Consider the following 21,105-nt stretch of genomic DNA (forward strand, 5'->3'; position numbering starts at 1 on the left):
TTTTTTTTTTTTTTTTTTTTTTTTTTGGCGGTATGTGGGCCTCTCACCGCTGTGGCCTCTCCCGCTGCAGAGCACAGGCCCTGGACGCGCAGGCCCAGCGGCCACGGCTCACGGGCCCAGCCACTCCGCAGCATGCAGGATCCTTCCGGACTGGGGCATGAACCCGTGTCCCCTGCATCGGCAGGCGGACTCTCAACCACTGCGCCACCAGGGAAGCCCTACAAGTGGTTTTTAATCATCAAATTTTGTTTATCTTTTTGTTTTGTTTTGTTTTATTTATTTATTTTTGGCAGTGCTGGGTCTTTGTTGCTGCACGCGGGCTCCTCATTGCGGTGGCTTCTCTTGTCGTGGAGCACGGGCTCTAGGCTAGCGGGCTCAGTAGTTGTGGCTCACAGGCTCTAGAGCGCAGGCTCAGTAGCTGTGGCGCACAGGCTCAGTTGCTCCACAGCATGTGGGATCTTCCCGGACCAGGGCTCGAACCCGTTTCTCTGCATTGGCAGGCGGATTCTTAACCTCTGCACCACCAGGGAAGTCCCTATCCTTTTGTTTTAAATTTCTACTTTTATTGCACTTTGGCCAAAGGAAGTAATCTACCTGATTTTCTACTGTGGCAAATTTCACTTAATAAAGCATGCTCAAACACTGTGTAGAGTTTTAGAAAGTAAAGTTGAATACTAGTAAAGCCTTTGAGAGGGTGTAGAAACTAGAAGAAAACCCTACCCCCTTTACAAACATGGTTCTCTAAACATGTCAAAAGCTGTGTTCTCTACTTAGCTGCCTGCGCTTAGCTCATCTTTATATGCTCAACCACTAGCACAGTGAGTAACAGGTATTCAATAAATTCTTGATCACTGAGAAAATAAGCCATCACACAACTAAACAGGGCTCACAAAATTATTTTTCCATTTTAAAAACATTTTTTAAAAGAGCATTAGGTAAAATATTTTATTCCGGGTTGGCAACTTTATAAGGAGTTAAATTGTCACTAGATTTGATATCCTCTACCTCCCAGTCCAATACCTAATCCACCACACCAGCTCTATCAAGACCAAAGGGAATCTTGAAAGACTAGAAGAAACCTGGAAATAGTCTCTCTCTTCACCAAACTCCGATTACATGCCATTTTCTTCTCTCTCATGGAATCACCCACTTGTGTTACAGTATTCTGTGTACACAACTTCTCTCCCTTACTGGATTGAGTGATTACAGGGCAAGGAGAATCTAGCGTTTCCTTACATCCTCCTCACAGCGCTTCATACAGGCTTTTTCTTCCTCATTTCCATTTCTCTCATTCATGCTGAATCAATTAACCAGTGAATGACTGTGTGCTCTACTCTATCTTTTAACAACAGCTTTAAGCAGCTGAAAGCAAATTAAAATGATCATGAGTAGTCTGGAAGTTAAACAGAAAAAGAAGATCCAAAATGTCCATCAAACAAAAGGAGTCTGTGAGAAGGAAGGAGCAGTCCAGCTGGGTCTGGAACACAGTGGAAACCCCTTTCCTATGACGCGCTCAGCTATCAGATCAGCACTAGGTCCTGTTCTAGTCCCCAAATCTCAGAGGCAACCGTGCGATTCGGTGTGCCGCAAACGCCCCTGCTTCCGGGTCCTGGTGAATCAGAAAGAAACCCATGCTTAATCCATTAAAATTAGGACTATCATGTAAGAGTCTAATGATTATAAATTTGAACACTGATGTAGGAAATTATAATTGGGAGAAATCAATAGTCTACTCTTTATTATTCCTTTTCACCAACCACCAAAAGCATCCCAGAAAGGGGGGAAAAAAACTTACTTTGAGCAGCCAAGTGAGAACTGAGTCACGATATGGAACAAATTTATTCTTGTTTTTGCCAGCACCCTGATCTGCTAGGGCTGAGATAACCAGACCGAGGGTTGTGAGGGACCTGCATGGTGCAACAAACCGTAATAATCGTAAAAACCTGAGTGTATCAAATGTCACATTTTAGCACAAAGACTGAACATCAAGATGCCTTTGTACCAGCACGAGAACAGCACTGTTGTCAGCATTTTGCTGCTCAGGTTAAGAACACATAAACTCTAAATGCTGATATCCCTCTAATACTACTGTAAGCTATAAAATTGCTTAGTTCGATTTTTTTTTTCATTTTTGTAAAAAAAAAAAAAATGTAAGCTGTAAACCATTAGGTCAAGATAATGACACAAATACCACATATCTTTAAGAAAGGATGCCACAAACACAATACGATTAACTAAAACATAGTACAAGGCAAGAACATTCATATATATATAAATAAATAATAGCGTAGCATCTGGATGATGGTATTCTATGATCTCCAGCTGGTTACTGATGATTGTCTCACTAAGCGTCCTCCTGGGAGCCACAAGGATGGAAAAGATTCCTGCCCCCAAGGGGCTAACAATATAGCTTAAGGTAAGAAAATGTATAACCATATGAAGGACTTGGCGCACAAAATACTACTTTGTAAAGTAAAACCTTGGTATAAATAAGCACCACAGCTGTCATAAAAAGCAAAGCCCGATGTAGCCAGTACACGTTATTGTTTGTTCAGACGGTGACACCCACGCCAAGATCCACAGCTGGACTCTGATACTCCGATTATCTTTGTTTGTTTCTATAGCTTAGACCAGTGGCTCTCAACTGGAGGGTGACTATGTCCCCACAGGGGGCAGCTGGCCGTATCTGGAGATAATCTATGTTGTCACAACTCGGGCTGGGGAGAGAGATGGCAAGTACTGCCGCCACCTAGTGGGTAGAGGTCAGGGATGCCACTAAACATCCTATGAGGCATAGGACCACTCCCTGGGACAAAGAACTCCCTGGCCCCGAACCTCAATAGGGCTGCCCTTGGGAAACCTTGGACTTGACTGAGGTTGTGCTCCTCAGCCCCAGAAGGCCTCTCAACAAAACATAAAACAGGCTCGGGCCCTTAAAAAATATCCCTGAAAAAAAGTTCTACACTATTTATAGCCTCAGTCATTCCGGAATCCTATTCTTTCAATAACTACAGAAGTTCCCCCTTTCGGCTACTAAGTCACTGAAGCGACAGAGGCAGGCTTCCGGACAACTTACTTGTTGATGTTGCTGCCCTCCTTCAGCCTGTCGCCTGCCGCTCCCGTTTTCGTCGCTCGCTCGCTGCCAGCTAAATCAACCAAGCTCAGCTTGCCCACTTTCTCTCCAGATGTCTAGGGAGCAAATCGACAGATACTAACAAACAGTTACAGAGCACAGAAAGTGATACCTCTCCACCGAATGAGTTTATTATCTAAATCCTTTATTAAAGTGTATCTGTTGTCATTTTAAAGTTAATTTGTGCTGCTACATAACAGTGTAAGAAAACTACACAATCTAGTAGTAGATACACACAAAATTATACACAACTACGAATCCAGACAGAAAACTATCTCAGACAAAACAGTGCCCCCCAATATGGTACATTTTGAAGGGAACCCAACAAAATCTTCTTAGAGAAGTATACAAAAGCACTATTCATAAGGTATAAATTTTAATATGTGAAACCACGCTTAAAATTTCATATATATTTACCAATAATCCTGAGAGCAAATATTTGAATTTCTTATGATACAAAAAAATCTGACTTTTATACAACAGAAGGATCCCTCAAAGACCCAATGCTTTCTAAAATTTTCCATATTATTCATATAATAATTCCCTTGTTTCATAATTTCAGGTAGTAAATTTACATATTTTTCTAGTTATTATACATACTGACATTTTCCTTTATCAAAAATGTTCAAAACAGATAGTTCAAAACCAGATAGTTTATACTTCTGCAGCAATGTAAGAAATGTGGGAAAGCAATGCCAAAATCTATAGACTGGATCACTTTTTAAAACTTTCCTTTAAAGTATACATTTATACTTATTTCCATAAATAAACATGTTGCTAACAAAAGGGTATTAAGCTTCCCAAATCAAAAGTACTTTTGGTTTAAAAAAAAAAAAGTCAGTATGTTTTTTGTTTTATGCTGAAAAGGAAATAGAAAACAAAGAACTTTTTGTCATTGCACTAATCTTGCTGTGATGGTAAAAGAAGAAAAATATGCTCTCAGCAAATGAAAATCTTGCCAAAATACAGCACTTTGCCAGGGTGATCATTTTAGCTTCTGGTATTTGAAATTGATTCGCTGGAGGGTAGTAATAAAATATGCAAAAGTTCACATAAAAAGTAAGAGGGAAAACACAAATGTATGAGCCAACACACAAGTTTTCAGTGTGATAGAAGCATACACATCTCTGGCTCTGTTACTTTTCATAAGCTTCAAGTCCAAATGCTCAAAAAATTATTCCACAAATCTAGAATCTTATAGTACAAGTTCCCCAGTATAACTTACTCCTTCTAACACTTTGCTGTTTAGCAGAAGGTAACACTTCAAAAGAAACTCCACTAAATCAGCTAGAGTATTATTGGCTTATACAGTTTGCCATCAGAGTTGAAAGCTCAAAAAATGCTATGGCAGAGACTATGGGCCATCAGCTTGTATAACTTCTGTTCCAACTTCCTTTATTTGGAGAGGGTGGAGAGCTAAAACCTACATTTCTCAGACTCCCTTGCAGCCAAGGCTCAGGATGTGACTTAGGTTCTGTCAATCACATATTCTTGCTTAAGATTTAGAAGGCAGAAACAAAGTAGAGGTCATCCCCCTCACCCATTTTGGCTTATTTTCTGCTGGCAAGCAGGAGTGTGGATATATGAGTTTTCCTAAAAAGGCATCCCAGCTCACATTCTCCAACTACCAGGGCTCTAAGAAGGTGGCCTCACTGACTCCTGTATCTTGGATCACAGCTCTGGGGTGTGCCTGGAACTCACAGGTCTGGGGGTGGCCTCAGGGGTAGTACCATCCTCACTGGATGAGATCTGTGCCCTTCTGGAGGTTATTCCTAGAGATTTAGTCTAGAAATCACTCCTCAGAAGGTGTACCAACAACTTTGTAATCATCCAATTCCCTCTATTAAATCCCTTTCTGTTTACCTAGAGTGGCTTCTGTTTCTTGTCCTAAGTCCTAATTGATACACATGCCTGGCTAGGACTTTAAGTCATCTAACACCTGAAGGGAATAAGATAAACCATGATCCACTTTAGAAATTAAAAAAAAAAAAAAAAAAAGGTCATGTATCTGAACACCTACCCCGGACTTCACATCATATAAAGTGTGTGTGAGGGTGATTTTGAAGACTGCATGTGATCGGCTGCTCTCCTCATTCATGTTGGTTGCAGCAACTGTACGAGATTTGTTACCTTCAGACATCAAAGATTCAATATCCTAAGTGGAAACAAGTCATAGACACACATTTCATTACCTAATAAACATTAAAACTCTGCTATACTACGAAATGCATTCCAAGTTTCACTACTTAGTCAACCACATTTGGAGTTTACATTCTGTTTCTCGATGAACATTATTATGCCCCACAGAGTACAATAGCCAGCACTATCTCTGAAAACTCAAATAAAATACATTATTTACTGTAGGTGCAGAATAAAGCAGCAGCTCTGACCAAGAATTAGAAAAGTTTAGAAGCTACATGTTGAAGTCCCACAAGATGGACAAACATGCCATGCCAATCCTCATCTCATCTAGAAATTTGAAAAACTTTAGCTTATTTAATTATAGTAATAGAAGTTAATTGTTAAATCAAATTAGATTGTATAAATAAACAGCAAACAAAAATAATTTGTAACCCCTTCACACAGGCAAAGCATTACATCACTGCATTGGTGTATACCTTACCAGACCTGTTTTTAAAAATGAGGACATCAAGAGACTAATTTTCTGCACAGATTCACTACTTCATTGCCATTGTAACTAAAACAGAGACAGCATGATACACTCGAAAGATCATGGGATCTTTGGGTTTTTTTTTTTTAATGTTATAAGCTCTAAAACAGTTACTTAAGCAGTCTGAAATCTAGTTTCATAAATAACAATACAGCTATGACATCATCTACCTTACAAGGATTTTAATGAGGAACAAGAAACATACTGTACTTGTGAGAGAGAGTGTACTAGTTGCCTTCCTTTATCCAGCCTCCTCTTGTTTCCAGTAAAGGAACCCCATCTTTAGCTGAGCACACTGCAGCGGAACTAAGAGACCGCACTTCCCAGATGCCCTTGCAACTCAGCCTGGTGATATGACTAACTTTTAGCGGATGAGACAAAAAGTCACCTGGGAATTCACCTTAAAGGGAATAGGCACACTATCACATGCTGGTTCTGAGCCATCCTGAACTATGAGAACAAGGGCATTACTGAAGACCTGGCTCTATGTGGAAAGCTGGAAGAATCTAGATCCTAACAGCAGCTTTGGAGTCGCCATACCAGCCCTCTCACCATTCATTCATTTGTTCACTCTAATAAATACAGAAAGCACCTACTACAAGCCAGGTACATTTTAAGATACTGAGGATACATAGGAACAAAACAGATAATAATTCATATTCCAAAGCACTTAAGTCCTGTTATATTATTTTCAGTTATATGCAGCCAAACATAATCCTAACTGACACATACATATGAAAAACTTTGAAAATAATAAGATTCTATTTTCCTATATAAATGAAAAAGAATAACATTTAAGGACAAATTCAACATGATACATAACAAGCCTCAAAGTAAAAATACTGCAAAAAGAGGTAGAAGTTGGCACCAGAATGGAAAAACAACAAAATGTAAAATTTACAATTTTCTAGATGTTCCAAATCCATTTTAGATCCATTAAATCTTACAATCCTGACACTTAATGAAAAAGCTTTATTCTATTTAGCCTACATTTTTTAAAACTAAATGTTTCTGGTTTTTTGTTTGTTCTTTTAATTAATTAATTAATTAATTTATGGCTGCATTGAGTCTTCATTGCTGTGTGCGGGCTTTCTCTAGTTGCGGTGAGCGGGGGCTACTCTTCGTTGAGGTGCACGGGTTTCTCACTGGGGTGTCTTCTCTTGTTGCGGAGCTTGGGCTCTAGTAGTTGTGGCGTGCGGGCTCAGTAGTTGCGGCATGCAGGCTCAGTAGTTGTGGCTCGCCGGCTCTAGAGCGCGGGCTCAGTAGTTGTGGTGTATGGGCTTAGTTGCTCTGCGGCATGTGGGATCCTCCCAGATCAGGGCTTGAACCCATGTCCCCTGCATTGGCAGGCAGATTCTTAACCACTGCGCCACCACAAAAGTCCCTAGCCTACATTTATTCATTGGTCTCTAATCATCTAGACATTCATTGATTTTTAATCTGTTGTCTCCTACATAAAGCTCTTTATTGAATCTTTTAATTTTTTGAATGTCTTTTTATACTTTCCAATCTCTCTGAGCTCTCAAAAAAATCTTGATCTCTCTTCACTGTTGCAGAAATAAGCTCTCAAATATCATTATTAAAACAACAATACCTAACATTTATATGATACCGTAGAGTTTTCTAAGACTTTTCACATGCACTATCCCATTTGATCTCCTCCAGGAAGCTTTCCTGGATACCACCCTCCCTGGACACCTACATATCCACTGAAGGCAGGTATTCCTCCTCCAAACTACCATGAATCCTGAACAATGCATCTCTCACTGCACTTAAAATCATGTTGTTTTATAATACCTTTATAACATCTGCAAGCATCTTGAGAGAATGGACCACCTCATTCATTTTTTTTTTATTTCTTCAGCACTTAGCACAATGCCTGGCATATAACAGGTATTCAATAAATGTTTACTAAATGAAGTAAATAGTGTTTACTAAATGAAGTATCATTGACCAAATGATAGAATGTGATTAATGAACAAAGGAACTAATGAATCTACCTCAAAAGATAGTCAAGACAATAAAACTAATTTCCATTCTAAAAATTAGGACAAAGAGGCTTGGTGAGATAGAGGAAACAATCCAGAGTCATACAGGAGTCATATGAGAAGACTGTCACCATCAACAGTCTCTGACTCTTAATTCAATGGATATTACATCACAGCTCACCCTACCCCCATTTTCCCAACGAGGAAAGCCTAACGGATTCACACAAAGCATAATTGTGAAGTTTGAAAATGAAGAGAACTAGTAACTAAAGGTAAAAGAGTGATTCTCTCAAATTAGAAACAGGCTTTGAATTCCAACTACTCAACTCATATTTTATTTCATTAAATCAACAAAATCATAAGCAACATCATTATTTTATGTACTACTACAGAAGAAAAAAATACTGCCATTTATCATTTTAAGATACAATCGTAAGGAATATCACAATTTTAGAGCTCATAAAAATGGAAAAAATGTGTCTCATAATAGATGAATAGGTATGCCTTGCAAATATGTATACCTTCTCTCAAAATTAAACTGACCCAAAGCTTTTTAATAAAGGTTTTTGTAACTTTTTTACAAACTTTTTTGTGACTTATTAAGTGATGCTACCATAATTTTTTTTTTCAGCAAAAGATCACAAATTCAACAACAAAAAAATTTGCTACAGTGAATTTTAGTAGTTCACATAAAGGATGTTGTTACCTTGTAGCCTGTGACAGCCAGTTTAGAAAGTCCATCGACATAGGGTCCCAACACACTGTGCTCTCTAACTTTTAACGTTTGACGGCTTCTGTTCAGTGAAAACAAAAGAATCAATTTTTAAACAATTAACCTGTTTAAAAGGACTCGGCCATGCGCAATAAAAATACATTCTGAATTCAACAAAGATCCCACAAACAGACTTGATCCCAGGAGAATTTAAACCAAAACTTAAGATCTTGACTAGTAAGAAAAACTTCATAATGTGGTAAAATCTCACATCACTCAAAAGGGTACACTGTGGGATGCCTACCACCACAAAGAATGCAGAGTCAGATAAATACAAACAATCTACTTGTCAGATCACAGAATGTGGCACAAAGAGCAGAAACTCAATAAATGTTAACTGTGCCAAAGAAAGAAAACTACAGACAAAACTCAGTCATGAATAAAGACAAACAAATATAAACGGACAAAAATAAAGACAACAGGCTGAATCTAACAGTGATTTAAAAACATAAAGTTGGACTGTCCCAGGGCTGCTAGGTTGTTTTAACACTGAACAAAGATTCATGCTCTTTACCACAATGATAGACTAAAGAGGAAAAAAATATACACGATCATTTCAATAAATGATTTCAATAAACTGAAAAATGATTCAATAAAATTAAATACTCATTCATGGTTAAAAAAATAAACCTCTTACAAACAAGGAACTAATAAAACCAGTAGAGGGCACCTGTCAGAAACCTAGAGCATACAGCATACTTAATGATATCAACCAAAAAATATAAAGAATATTTGATGACTGATTCTATGTCAAAAAAGCTCTTCAAAAAATCTAAACATTACAATTCTTTTTTTTGGTTGCACCGTGCAGCTTACAGGATCTTAGTTCCCTGCCCAGGGATTGAACCCGGACCACAGCAGTGAAAGTGCCATGTCCTAACCACTGGACCACCAGGGAATTCCCTAAACATTACAATTTTTAAAAAGAATATTTATTGATGGTGAGATTACAAGTGATTCTTGTTTTATGTAACTTATTATTTTCTAATGATTTGGAATCTTACAGTACCCTAGGATCAACCACCAAAACTTTACTTACTACTATAAAACTGTATATAAAATATATATAGAGGGCTTCCCTGGTGGTGCAGTGGTTGAGAATCTGCCTGCTAATGTAGGGGACATGGGTTCGAGCCCTGGTCTGGGAAGATCCCACATGCCGCGGAGCAACTAGGCCCGTGAGTCACAACTACTGAGCCTGTGCGTCTGGAGCCTGTGCTCCGCGACAAGAGAGGCCGTGATAGTGAGAGGCCCGTGCACCACGATGAAGAGTGTTCCCCGCTTGCCACAACTAGAGAAAGCCCTCGCACAGAAACGAAGACCCAGCACAGCAAAAATAAATTAATTAATAAACTCCTACCCCCAACCTCTAAAAATAATAATAATAATACATATAGAATATTTGACTTAGAATATATCCAAAGATCAGAACTATTACAACTTTTTTCCTTTCATATTTCCCTTTTTCTTAAAGATAGTGTATACTGCATTATCTCTTGAGTAAAACAATTCTATTACTACACAAAGTAGGCAGTGAATTAATAAAATCAGTACTTGAATAAAATAACTAGGTTCTCTCAAATAATCTTTTGCTGAAAAGGAATCACCTTCAGAGTTTTTAATCCATTCACTTTGGCTCTTCAGAAACACTACAAAAATCCTCGAGAAACTTTCATGGAGACAACAAAAGCTAACACTTATTGAGCACTTACTATGTGCCAGTAAATGTTCTAAGACCTCAGGTCTATCAACCCAGTCTATCTTCACAGCAGCCCTCTGAGATATTATGTAACGTTATAATCCCTTCTGTACAAATGAGGCCTAGAAAGCATAAGGAACTTGCCTTGCCCAATAGGTAACAAGTAGAGGACCTAGATCCAGAGCCAGGTGATTCCAAAGCCCATGCTGTCAATTACTAAACTGTACACAAGACAAACATATAAGATATTACTAAAGACTATTAGCAAATCGTAGATAGTAAAGTTCAAGCTATTCACATAAGCACTGTGGAATATAAAACATGAAAATGAAGTCAGCTAAGAATTTCTGGAAAGAGTAGGAATTTCTGGGATCTCAAAGAAAGTGATGCTTTTCACAGAAATGAAGGTGCAAGAAAAAGGATTCAAGGCAGAGCCAGAAAAAGTAGAGGGGCACAATTTTTAGCAAGATGTGGCTACCTAGGCCACAACCTTCCTCCCTCTGGACTTCCTTTGGTTCCCTGTTTCAACATCTGTGCATACTGCCCTTTAGCCCCATTGGACAGCTGAGTCACTTTCCAAACCTCTGATTTCTCCACACCTCCATGCTCTGGCACAGGCTGTCCCAATGCCTGAATCGTTCCCACCCTGCTTCTCAGTGGACAAACTCCTACTCAGTACAAATTTATCAAGCACTCTCTGTAGAATCTTCCCTTCTCCTCCGGGCAAAGGCAGTCACTCCCTCTTTGATCTCACCTATTTTGTGCAAGCCTCCTTCACGATTTAAAAGCATTATTGCATTGATTCATAACTATTTGTTTCCAAAACTCCCATTCTGTCCACACTGAGCTCTTCATCTATGACTGCAAAGTGCCTGGCATACAGTGATCACTCGATAAATGTTAAGTAAAGTTCTGTATAAAAACACTAAGTGCCGGGGGCTTCCCCAGTGGTGCAGTGGTTAAGAATCCGCCTGCCAATGCAGGGGATGTGGGTTCGATCCCTGGTCCGGGAAGATCCCACATGCCGCGGAGCAACTAAGCCTGTGTGCCACAACTACTGAGCCTGTGCTCTAGAGCCCATGAGCCACAACTACTGAGCCCATGCACCTAGAACCCGCGCTCCCCAACAGGAGAAGCCACCATAATGAGAGGCCCGCGCGCTGCAATGAAGAGTAGCCCCCGCTCGCCACAACTAGAGAAAGCCTGCACACAGAAACAAAGACCCAACACAGCCAAAAATAAAACAAACAAACAAACAAACACTAAGTGCCGGGAATTCCCTGGCAGTCCAGGGGCCCGGGTTAGATCCCCGGTCAGGGAACTAAGACCCCACAAGCTGCGCGGCACAGCCAAAAAAAAGGGAAGAAATACTAAGCGTCAATTCAGCCTCATATGAAAGGCCTGCAGATCATTATCTTTGCTAAAGAAAACAGATGCCAGTGAGGAGCTGACAGGTTTAGTTTTCTCTTGATTGAGGGCCGCTGTGACCCACTGCTTCTGAGACCAGCTTTCCTTGATCGTCCTCTTCATCCCAAAATAACTAGACGCACCCTCACCGTCCTCCGCGCTTTCTATAAGCTTCAGCTCACGTGGCTCTTTGACCTTCCAAATACTGCTCTTACCAGCAATAAGCCACAGGCTGTGGTTTTTATGTTTTTCTCTCCATTGTTGCACTTCCTTAAAATCTGAACTCAGAGAACTCTGTGCAATGTACAAATTTCCTCAGATACCCCTTGTCTTCCTCATTAGCCTCAGTTATGACTGCAGACTGAGGGAGCATTCTTGAAGGCTTTCTAATACTTTTAAGCCACTTCTCTTTCAAAGCCTACGCCATAAAATTGGACACTTTTTCCCCTTGAGAATCATGAAAATGAACTATCTTGAAGTCCAGGTTTCACTATTTCTGATTATGTCATAGCCTGCAAACAGATGAATTCCATTCGAAATTTCTTGGTTTAAAACAAACAAAAAACACTCTACTTGATTAAGGATACCAGTTATACTGGTATTCAGTAACCTAACTATCAATACGTATTTTTTGTTTGTGCTTTTGGATATATCTGAGAAAGACGGTATAACCCAAATACATGCTGCTCAACCATGCTTCCCTGCCCCATCTCAGCCCTAGTTCAAAAGCCCAGAACTGGCTACAGGAAACCTCTTAATATAACTAAAAACTAGAAAAATAACTCTTTACTCAAGTTCAGTATAAAACATGTCACTTGGGGCTTCCCTGGTGGTGCAGTGGTTGGGAGTCCGCCTGCCGATGCAGGGAACACGGGTTCGTGCCCCGGTCTGGGAAGATCCCACATGTCGCGGAGCAGCTGGGCCTGTGAGCCATGGCTGCTGAGCCTACGCGTCCGGAACCTGTGCTCCGCAATGGGAGAGGCCACAACAGTGAGAGGTCCGCGTACCGCAAACAAAAAAAAAAAAAAAAAAAAAAAAATTTCACTTAAGCCAATTTATTAAGTCTGTTTTAGTCCATGATACCACAACATTAAAGTCTCAAAGTCATTTACCCTTTGGGATCAAGAAGGTCTCTAACTTTTTCATTGTAAATTTCCATATAGGACACTTCTACTTTAAAACTCTGCTCTTCGTTTTCCTCTTTCTGGGTTCGTTCAAAGAGTCCACTGCAAAGTCTTGGGATTAATCCAGGTTGGTCAGCTGTGCCCATCATGGTGTAAGATTTTCCAGATCCTAAAAAATGGAAATCATAGTTATTACTGTCTCCTTGAGAAGTTTAAATACACAGCCCTCTTTCCATTGCTCATAATAAAATCCTAGCACTTAGCAAAATGTCCCAAATAAGGAATATACCCAAATATAATGATGACACTAGTAAGTAGAGAAGCTTTCCAATTATACATGTAGAAGTACACATCCTTTAGGAAGAAAATAAAAACCTTCTTTAACTATCATCATACGTAAAAAAAAGAAAAAAAAGACCTAAAATGACTGAAAAATTGTGAGGTAGGAATAGTTTCCTAAAATTGAACTGGAAAGATCCATATGATGAATACTACGTGCCTGCTTCCAACCACTAATCATAGCATAAAAAATGTACGTTATCCCTACAGGCCCCAGAGCAAATTAACTTACTACCACTACCCTTTGGCAACAGTGTAGAAATCAGAGTCATCTTATTTTTCTACTACAAAATTATTTTCTATGTACCAAAAACACATATTCATTAAAGAAAATTTAGAAAGCATAGGAAAATAGAGGAAAAAATTAAATCACTCATAGTCCTAACAAGTCTTGAAAATATCATAACCATTTTTCCATTAAGAATAGTTTTCAATTGGACAAGTTATATGATATACCCTTATAAAAGTGACTCCTTCACTTTAAATAGATTTCTTTCCTGTTGACCACAGAGGTATAGAAGTCAAAACACTCCTTTATCAATCACAACTGATAAGATGCTAGCAATATGTATTCTTTTTGGTGTTTTTTTTGTTAGGATCTTTAAAGTTTAAAAATAAAACAGATTATTTAACAATTACCAGTCTGTCCATAGGCAAAGATACATGCATTGTAGCCATCAAAAGCATTCTGAAGGATATTCTCCCCAAGGCACTTGAAAACATCATCTTGACCTGAAAGAATGACAGAGAAAAAAGTAGGATGTTTTAAGCCAAAACTACATATGAACAATTAAAAAAACGAAAAACAAACATAACTCTCAAAAATGCACTTTTTTCTCAGCTTGTTTATCTACCAAACAAGATTTTTAAACTTGATGAGTGCTTCCAAAGGCTTATGTCTTTCAGAAATATCTAGTTATTAGCACATAACAGAAAATGAGTGAAAAGTTCCTGATAATATGAACTTGAATCAACACCGGCCAAAAAAAACCAATGAACTGCTAATTTTATAAACAATGATTATAAATATCTGAAATGTATACTTGGGACCTAGGTGGATCTGAATTTAACTATGTACCACTCAGCCAATGCTTTATTCAGTGTGTACTAAAGTTCAAAATAATCATATATATCAATTCCCTCTCCTTTTCCTCAAGGATAATGTTTAATTACAGGGTCTACAATACATACCAGCTGGGAGAGGGAGGAAGGTCTGGGACATTTCTTCTAGCTTTCAACCATGGACATAAATAGTAGGGTCCAATTCCCCTCCACAGGCTAAATTAAATATGTCAATAACCAAACGTGGCCTTGACAAGTTATTCAACCTCTTTGGGCCCTGAATATAATATGAAAGAACTGGATGCTGTTATGCTTGTTACATTTTGAACGCTATAAACAGCATTCCATTAGGCCTCACTTTCTAGCTCATTTACAAGATCCATTCATCCTCATCACACTTTGATTCTGAAGCAATCCTCAGAGTCATCACTGGGCCAGCCAGCCCAAATTAACCTTAACTTTTGGAAACAGCTGTAGTACTACTGTTTTTCATGATAAAGGCCAATACAATATTTAAAAAATTGCTTAGAAATGGGTGTCATAGCAGTTAGGAATAAAGGAAATATATGGTCATCATTGTAGTCTTTTTTTTTCAGATTTTTTTTTTAATTTGGCTGTCACTGTAGTGTTTGTTTTTTTTTTTTTTTGCGGTACGCTGGCCTCTCACCGCTGTGGCCTCTCCCGTTGCGGAGCACAGGCTCTGGATGCGCAGGCTCAGCGGCCATGGCTCACGAGCCCAGCCGCTCTGCGGCATGTGGGATCTTCCCAGACCAGGGCACGAACCCGTGTCCCTTGCATCGGCAGGTGGATTCTCAACCACTGTGCCACCAGGGAAGCCCCTGTCGCTGTAGTCTTAAACTTGTAGTGAAAAGGGGCTTGAGACAGTCATCATTGAGGAGAATAAAAGAATAGACTCCCAGAGCAAATTTAGAGAGGATATGGCATATTCCTCTCCATTAAAGAGGGAAAAGGGGGACTTCCCTGGTGATCCAGTGGTTAAGAATCCACCTTCCAATGCAGGGGATGCAAGTTCGATCCCTGGTCGGGGAACTAAGATCCCACGTGCCGCGGAGCAACTGAGGCCTAATGCCTCAACTACTGAGCCCGTGTGCCTCACTTAGAGAGAAGCCCACGTGCCACAACAAAGAGCCTGCTTGCTCTGGAGCCGAGCACCACAACTAGAGAGAAGCCCACGCACCACAAGGAAGAGCCTGCGTGCTGCAATGAAAGATCCCACATGCCACAACGAAGATCCTGCATGTCACAACGAAGATCCTGCAACTAAGACCCACCTCAGCCAAAAATAAAATTTAAAAAAAAAAAAAAAAAGAGTGAAAAGGGACACTGAAAGCCTAAGTGATTTACTGAAAGTCAGAGACAGGAGTGGAGCTTGGATTAAGCTCAAGGTTTCCTTTCCTCCTTGGCTAGAGTTCTTTCATTACACCAAGCTGCCTCTCTAGACCATATTACAAACATCTAAGGGAATCTACGTAGCTACTGCATGCCATGGTCGTGTGTAAGGCCCAGGGATGCGTGTAAGACAACCTCAACTGTGTACGCTGTTAACCTAACTTTATCATCTTATACCGACAACAGTATACCATGAATCTCCCATTTCCCAATCAACGTTAAAACTCTAATAGCAAAGACTGGAGGAAGTTCTCTATGTAGTTTCTAAAATTACACAAAATACTACTATGATACTTTATAGGAAAAATACTAAAACACCTTTCTATATTATCAGTAGTTAATAGGATGCTGAACTCTTACCTGCATACTTTTCTCTGACAGATTCATCCATAGACCAGAAACAATGATCATATGCAAATACCTGTTAAAAAACAAAAATAATAAAGTTTGCATTAAGAACAAAACTGTAACATACTTATAATGTTATAACAATGTCATGACACTGATAACATTGTTCATAACAGTGAAATAAAAACAACTTCCTGTCTTACAATGGAGGTTAGTTATTTATGGTACAGTCTTACAATAGGCAAGTAAGCACCCTATAGATGATATAGATCTTTATTTCACATGGAAAACTTTTCACAATGTTAAGTGAAAAGGGAGGTTACAAAGCAATATGTATAATATGATGGCTATTAGACACACACACAGTTACATAGATAAAAGCTTATTACTGCACGATAAGATTAGTGATATCTTTGTTTTCTTCTTTATGCTTTTATGTATTCTCTACATTCTTTTCTCATCAGAGAAAACAAAGATTTTTTTTAAACAAAATGTAAAGATGATTACCACAGCATGTTCAGAACGCATATTCTTTAAATAAACTATAACATGCCCATGGTCGATGCTGTGTAGCTTCAAGAGCATAGAAGACTAAGATTCATATATTAATGTAAAATCTATGAAAGTCTGGACCATGATCTCATATCTGTACAAAAATCGACATACATAAAAAGTAGGAAGAATATACATTGGAAATATTAGTAATACATATTGCTACTTCGTGGGATATCACAAACGATTTGTTTCGATCTTTTATTTTACTACTTTCTAAAATACATTTGTTTTTTTTTTTACTTTCAAAAGTCTTTTTCACCGATTATATTTTTAATTTTTTGGATTTCACGTTTTACAATTTAGTCTTTTTAAGGATTTTAAGTGTTTTTAAATTCATTTCAGTTTGCATTTCAAACTCCCACTTTTGGAGTTTGTTGCCTCACTTCCTGATGACAGGTTTCCTCTTGTGCTTTATATGTTAGTTTGCAAGTACATTTGAATTGGGAGTTTGCATTTTATGGTTTACATGATTGCCTGTTTTTTTCCTCCCCCTTTGGCCCCCCTTTACATGAATAGTTACACTGTCACTCCCAGCTACTGAAGCCCAGATTTGGGTCCTTCCAAAGCCCAATGTCTCTACTCCCTCCTACTTAACACAGAAATTGGCTCAATGTTGGTGGCCAGAAATCCTTTTTTCTTTTAATATATATAATTTTTTTTCCTAAATTTACTTATTTATTTATTTATTTTTGGCTGCGTTGGGTCTTCGTTGCTGTGCACGGGCTTTCTCTAGTTGCGGCAAGTGGGGGCTACTCTTCGTTGTGGTGCATGGGCTTCTCACTGTCACGGCTTCTCTTGTTGCGGAGCACAGGCTCTAGGTGCGTGGGCTTCAGTAGTTGTGGCACTTGGGCTCAGTAGTTGTGGCTCGCGGGCTCTAGAGCACAGGCTCAGTAGTTGTGGCGCACGGGCTTAGTTGCTCCACGGCATGTGGGATCTTTCCGGACTAGGGCTCAAACCCATGTCCTCTGCATTGGCAGGCGGGTTCTTAACCACTGCCCCACCAGGGAAGCCCCAAAAATCTTTTTTTAAGCCTTCTTTCCTGATGGAGCCTCACCCAAATCAGTTTTCTCATGGTGGACTTCTCTGGTCCTCAACCCATACATAGGATCCCCTCTAGTCTGCAAGGGTTGAACCTCCAATCCTCCGAAAACCTGTGTCTGATCTCAAGGCCCAGTAAATACGCTACTTCAGCCCCAGCCTGCTGCTGGTCCCTGCAGTGACATATGTTGTTTTTGAATATAATGACATGATTTTAATATTTTAAAATGCCTTATCTGTCCCTGCTATGAGTTTGGAGTTGGCAGAAGAATGTTTCTGTGTGAACTCACAAGGCCATCATGTGGACCAGAGGTCTAAGAGTTACATTTTTTTAAAGAGAAAATTAGATTAGGATGGTACATTAAGTATGCATGCCTATATCCACCTCCACTTGAAATTAACACAAAATGATGGAGAGAGGGAGGGAAAGAGCCTAAAAGGGAAAGAAGCAGGGAAAGGAGAGCAAGTTTTTGAAATCAAGATTGCTCGCTTATACCTGGACCAGAAACTGAGAAGCCCTGAAAAACAGCTGCAATGAGACTGGTGCAGTGTGAGATGGGGACCACAGGCCAAATCACGGCAGGAGGAGATGGCTGCAAAGCTAAGAGCAATTCCAGGAGTGCAGCAGGAAAACAGCTCAGTGAGTGGCTAGGGGCCCTGGGGGCAACCGAAAGGGCAACTGGCTAGAAACACCTTTAGAGCAAGGAAGGATCAGAACACCCACATCTTTGTGCAAAACAGTGGCACGAGGCATTTGTTCCCTGGGGTGGGACAGTGATGGGGAAGCAAGGCCAAAAAGGTAGGCAGAAGCCCAATGATGGACAACACCCCGGAGGAGGTGGGAACCCTGGAGCCCAGAAGCCATCCACCCAGCCTCAGCACTATGTGGTACATTACTAATCCTCAACATTTTTCCAGAGCTAAACATGTGTCTGTCAACAGTGGTGGCTCCCTATGTTAGCAATTCTCCAACAGAAAGGGGAGGAAAAGAAGAAGGAAGATAGAAGGTGGTCCCAAAGGACTGTGGACCAAAACCTCCAATGGGGGCAGCTTTTCCAGCTACACTAGTCAGCAGGGAGAGATTAAATAAGATGTGAAGCTCAAATTAAGTTTCTTCTGTTCTAACGTTCAGCTCTCATCTCTCAGCACTTTATTTGATTCTGCTCTTACCAAGCTTAAGTGGACACCATCCTGATTCTTTGCTTGTAAGCTTAGCTCACACTTGAACAGTCCATCTGTGTGAACATCTCAGAGATCAGGCTCTAAATGGCACTCTTCTCCCTACGACTGTGGGTTTTTCCTTTCTTTTCTTTCTTTTTTAAATTCAGGGAGTTGGGCTTCCCTGGTGGCGCACTAGTTGAGAATCTGCCTGCTAATGCAAGGGACACGGGTTTGAGCCCTGGTCTGGGAAGATCCCACATGCCGCGGAGCAACTAGGCCCGTGAGCCACAACTACTGAGCCTGCGCGTCTGGAGCCTGTGCTCTGCAACAAGAGAGGCCATGATAGTGAGAGGCCCGCGCACCGCGATGAAGAGTGGCCCCCGCTCGCCGCAACTAGAGAAAGCCCTCGCACAGAAACGAAGACCCAACACAGCCAAAATAAATAAATTAATTAATAAACTTCTACCCCCAACATCTTCTTAAATTCAGGGAGTTCTTTCACAATTCTTGTTCTCAATTCCAGTAGAGAAGCTACCATTAAAGTAACCGCAACAACAGCTGATACTACACGGGAGGCCCTGGGGTACAAGGAAGTCAAGAAGCTGGTGACCTGCAGGTGGGGAGCTGGGAGCTGAACACAGCCTTTGAGCGCTCTGTCTGCTCCCCACCAGGCCCTTCACCACAGGCTGGATTCGCTCTCTTCCCCAGTTACAGGAAGGTGCCACAGCCTGGTACAAAGTTGGGAACTAGGAATGCTTAGTTCTTGTTTACTAACAACACTGAATGGTCCTCTTTAAGTTTCAGGAAGTTTGTAAATTATTACAGGTATCTTCCAGCCACAGATTTCCTAAAGCAGACAAGCCCTTTTCTTTCTAAATAAACATTTTTCCTTTAAAATTTAAAAAAAAAACTTTTTCTAAGTAACAGAGAAGAAACACACATTCATTATAACAAGTCAAATAACACCAAAACATAAGGAATAAAGGTCTCCCATTCACCGAGCATTTTCTCCTTAGAGGGAACCACCATGTTAATAGTGTGGTGTTGGCCCTTCCATATTTTTTACGTCAACACATTTTCTCTAAACGTTAAGATACAGTTGAATTAAATAAAACATGAATAGTTTTTAAATAGTCATGTAATGTTTCCTCACATTTTTACTGCAATCTCCAGCCTCTGTTCCATCAAAAATTAAAAAAGCAAAAATAATCTGGCATCTTTTCACAGAAAAGATAAAACTAATGAAATTAGTTCTACATATATAAAGAAGTCAGTGCCATATTAAACTTCTTTTTTTTAATCATTCAGAGTCCCAAGTGACAAGTCTATACATACTTTAGCAACAATAATAGAAAATGGAATTACAGTTCAACCACGGACTCTTAAACCAAACTCCAAGAATGTAGATAAAAATCTAAATTTCCTGGAAAATTCCAGAGAATGATCAATTCAATAATACAGTCCTTGTGCCTACTTCGGCACAACTATATTTCCTAAGAGATACAGGAACTGACCCACCCCACCGAAGTTTCTTTAGAATCTGGGCTCAAATCTCAGATGAAAGCATATTCCCTTGAGGAAGCTGTGGGCCAGGGCAGGTTTCTGTTGGCCTGATAATGTGTCCCCAGCTGTCCCAGGAGCAACATGGATGAGTCTGCCTGCTATGGTTCTGACCACAGTATGGGACGAGCAGTTTCGAGCCAATCCACGGCGAACAGCAGGGCACAAAAGGAATCTGTGTTGTAGTTGCCAGGAGACTGGACAGAATTGGTCAAAGTACAAATACAGCTTTTCTATAAACCTCTTACACCAATAAATGGCTTTGGATTTATGAACAGGCTGACAGCTTGCATTACTTCTTTTTTTTTTTTTTATAAAAATGCCAGAGAAAATTTTTATTTTTGAGAAGAAAATTACCAGTACTTCAAAAATATGCCCATAAGACCTTTACAAGCATCGCATAACAAACCAAATCTCTTACCTTTGGCTGGCTTCTGAGTTCCCAAAAGAGATGTCATCAATGACATGAAAGAAAAGAGAAAGGGTTTAAAATTTTTTTTTTAGTTAGAAGATGCTTTTTGAAGGGTAAAACAATAAACATCATGTAAATCTTTATTAAGAATATAAAATATTAACTTTGAAATCATATAGCAATTTGAAATAAAGGATAAAATAATATCTATTAGCTAGTAGGATAGAATGCTAATTATAGAAAACTAACGTATCTCTCAGGTAGAAGAAAGATTATCTGAGCACCGGATAATTTTTAAAGTCCTAATATTTCTGCTTTCTACCTTTTACTTATCCTTGTATACAACTTGTAAATATTTTTTAAAAATTCTTTACTTTTTAGCATCTGATTTTACTTCCAAGCAGTCTCCTATGCCTTGATAAAGCA

The 21,105-nt window shown here is 39.6% G+C and overlaps 1 protein-coding gene across 7 annotated transcripts in view; it reads right to left on the minus strand.

Annotated features, from left to right (window-relative positions):
• Positions 1–21,105, minus strand: part of KIF13B (kinesin family member 13B) — a 187,182-nt gene that overhangs the window by 104,703 nt on the left and 61,374 nt on the right. For 6 of the 7 annotated variants that reach the window (XR_003428978.1, XM_027088009.1, XM_027088011.1 and 3 more), the window contains 8 exons: positions 20,689–20,701; positions 15,966–16,026; positions 13,773–13,865; positions 12,783–12,963; positions 8,499–8,586; positions 5,154–5,288; positions 3,077–3,189; positions 1,796–1,907 (listed from right to left, as the gene is read on the minus strand). Coding sequence is in view for 6 of the 7 variants with exons in the window: in XM_027088009.1 (XP_026943810.1) it covers positions 1,796–1,907; positions 3,077–3,189; positions 5,154–5,288; positions 8,499–8,586; positions 12,783–12,963; positions 13,773–13,865; positions 15,966–16,026; positions 20,689–20,701 (796 nt within the window). In the remaining variant the exon portion in view is untranslated. The remainder of the gene's footprint in view (positions 1–1,795; positions 1,908–3,076; positions 3,190–5,153; positions 5,289–8,498; positions 8,587–12,782; positions 12,964–13,772; positions 13,866–15,965; positions 16,027–20,688; positions 20,702–21,105) is intronic. The other variant, XM_027088008.1, reaches the window with a different exon arrangement.

Source organism: Aethalodelphis obliquidens, unplaced genomic scaffold (genome assembly GCF_003676395.1).
Source record: "Aethalodelphis obliquidens isolate GAN/ISIS:26980383/991018 unplaced genomic scaffold, ASM367639v1 scaffold61, whole genome shotgun sequence".
Taxonomy (NCBI): Eukaryota; Metazoa; Chordata; class Mammalia; order Artiodactyla; family Delphinidae; genus Aethalodelphis; species Aethalodelphis obliquidens.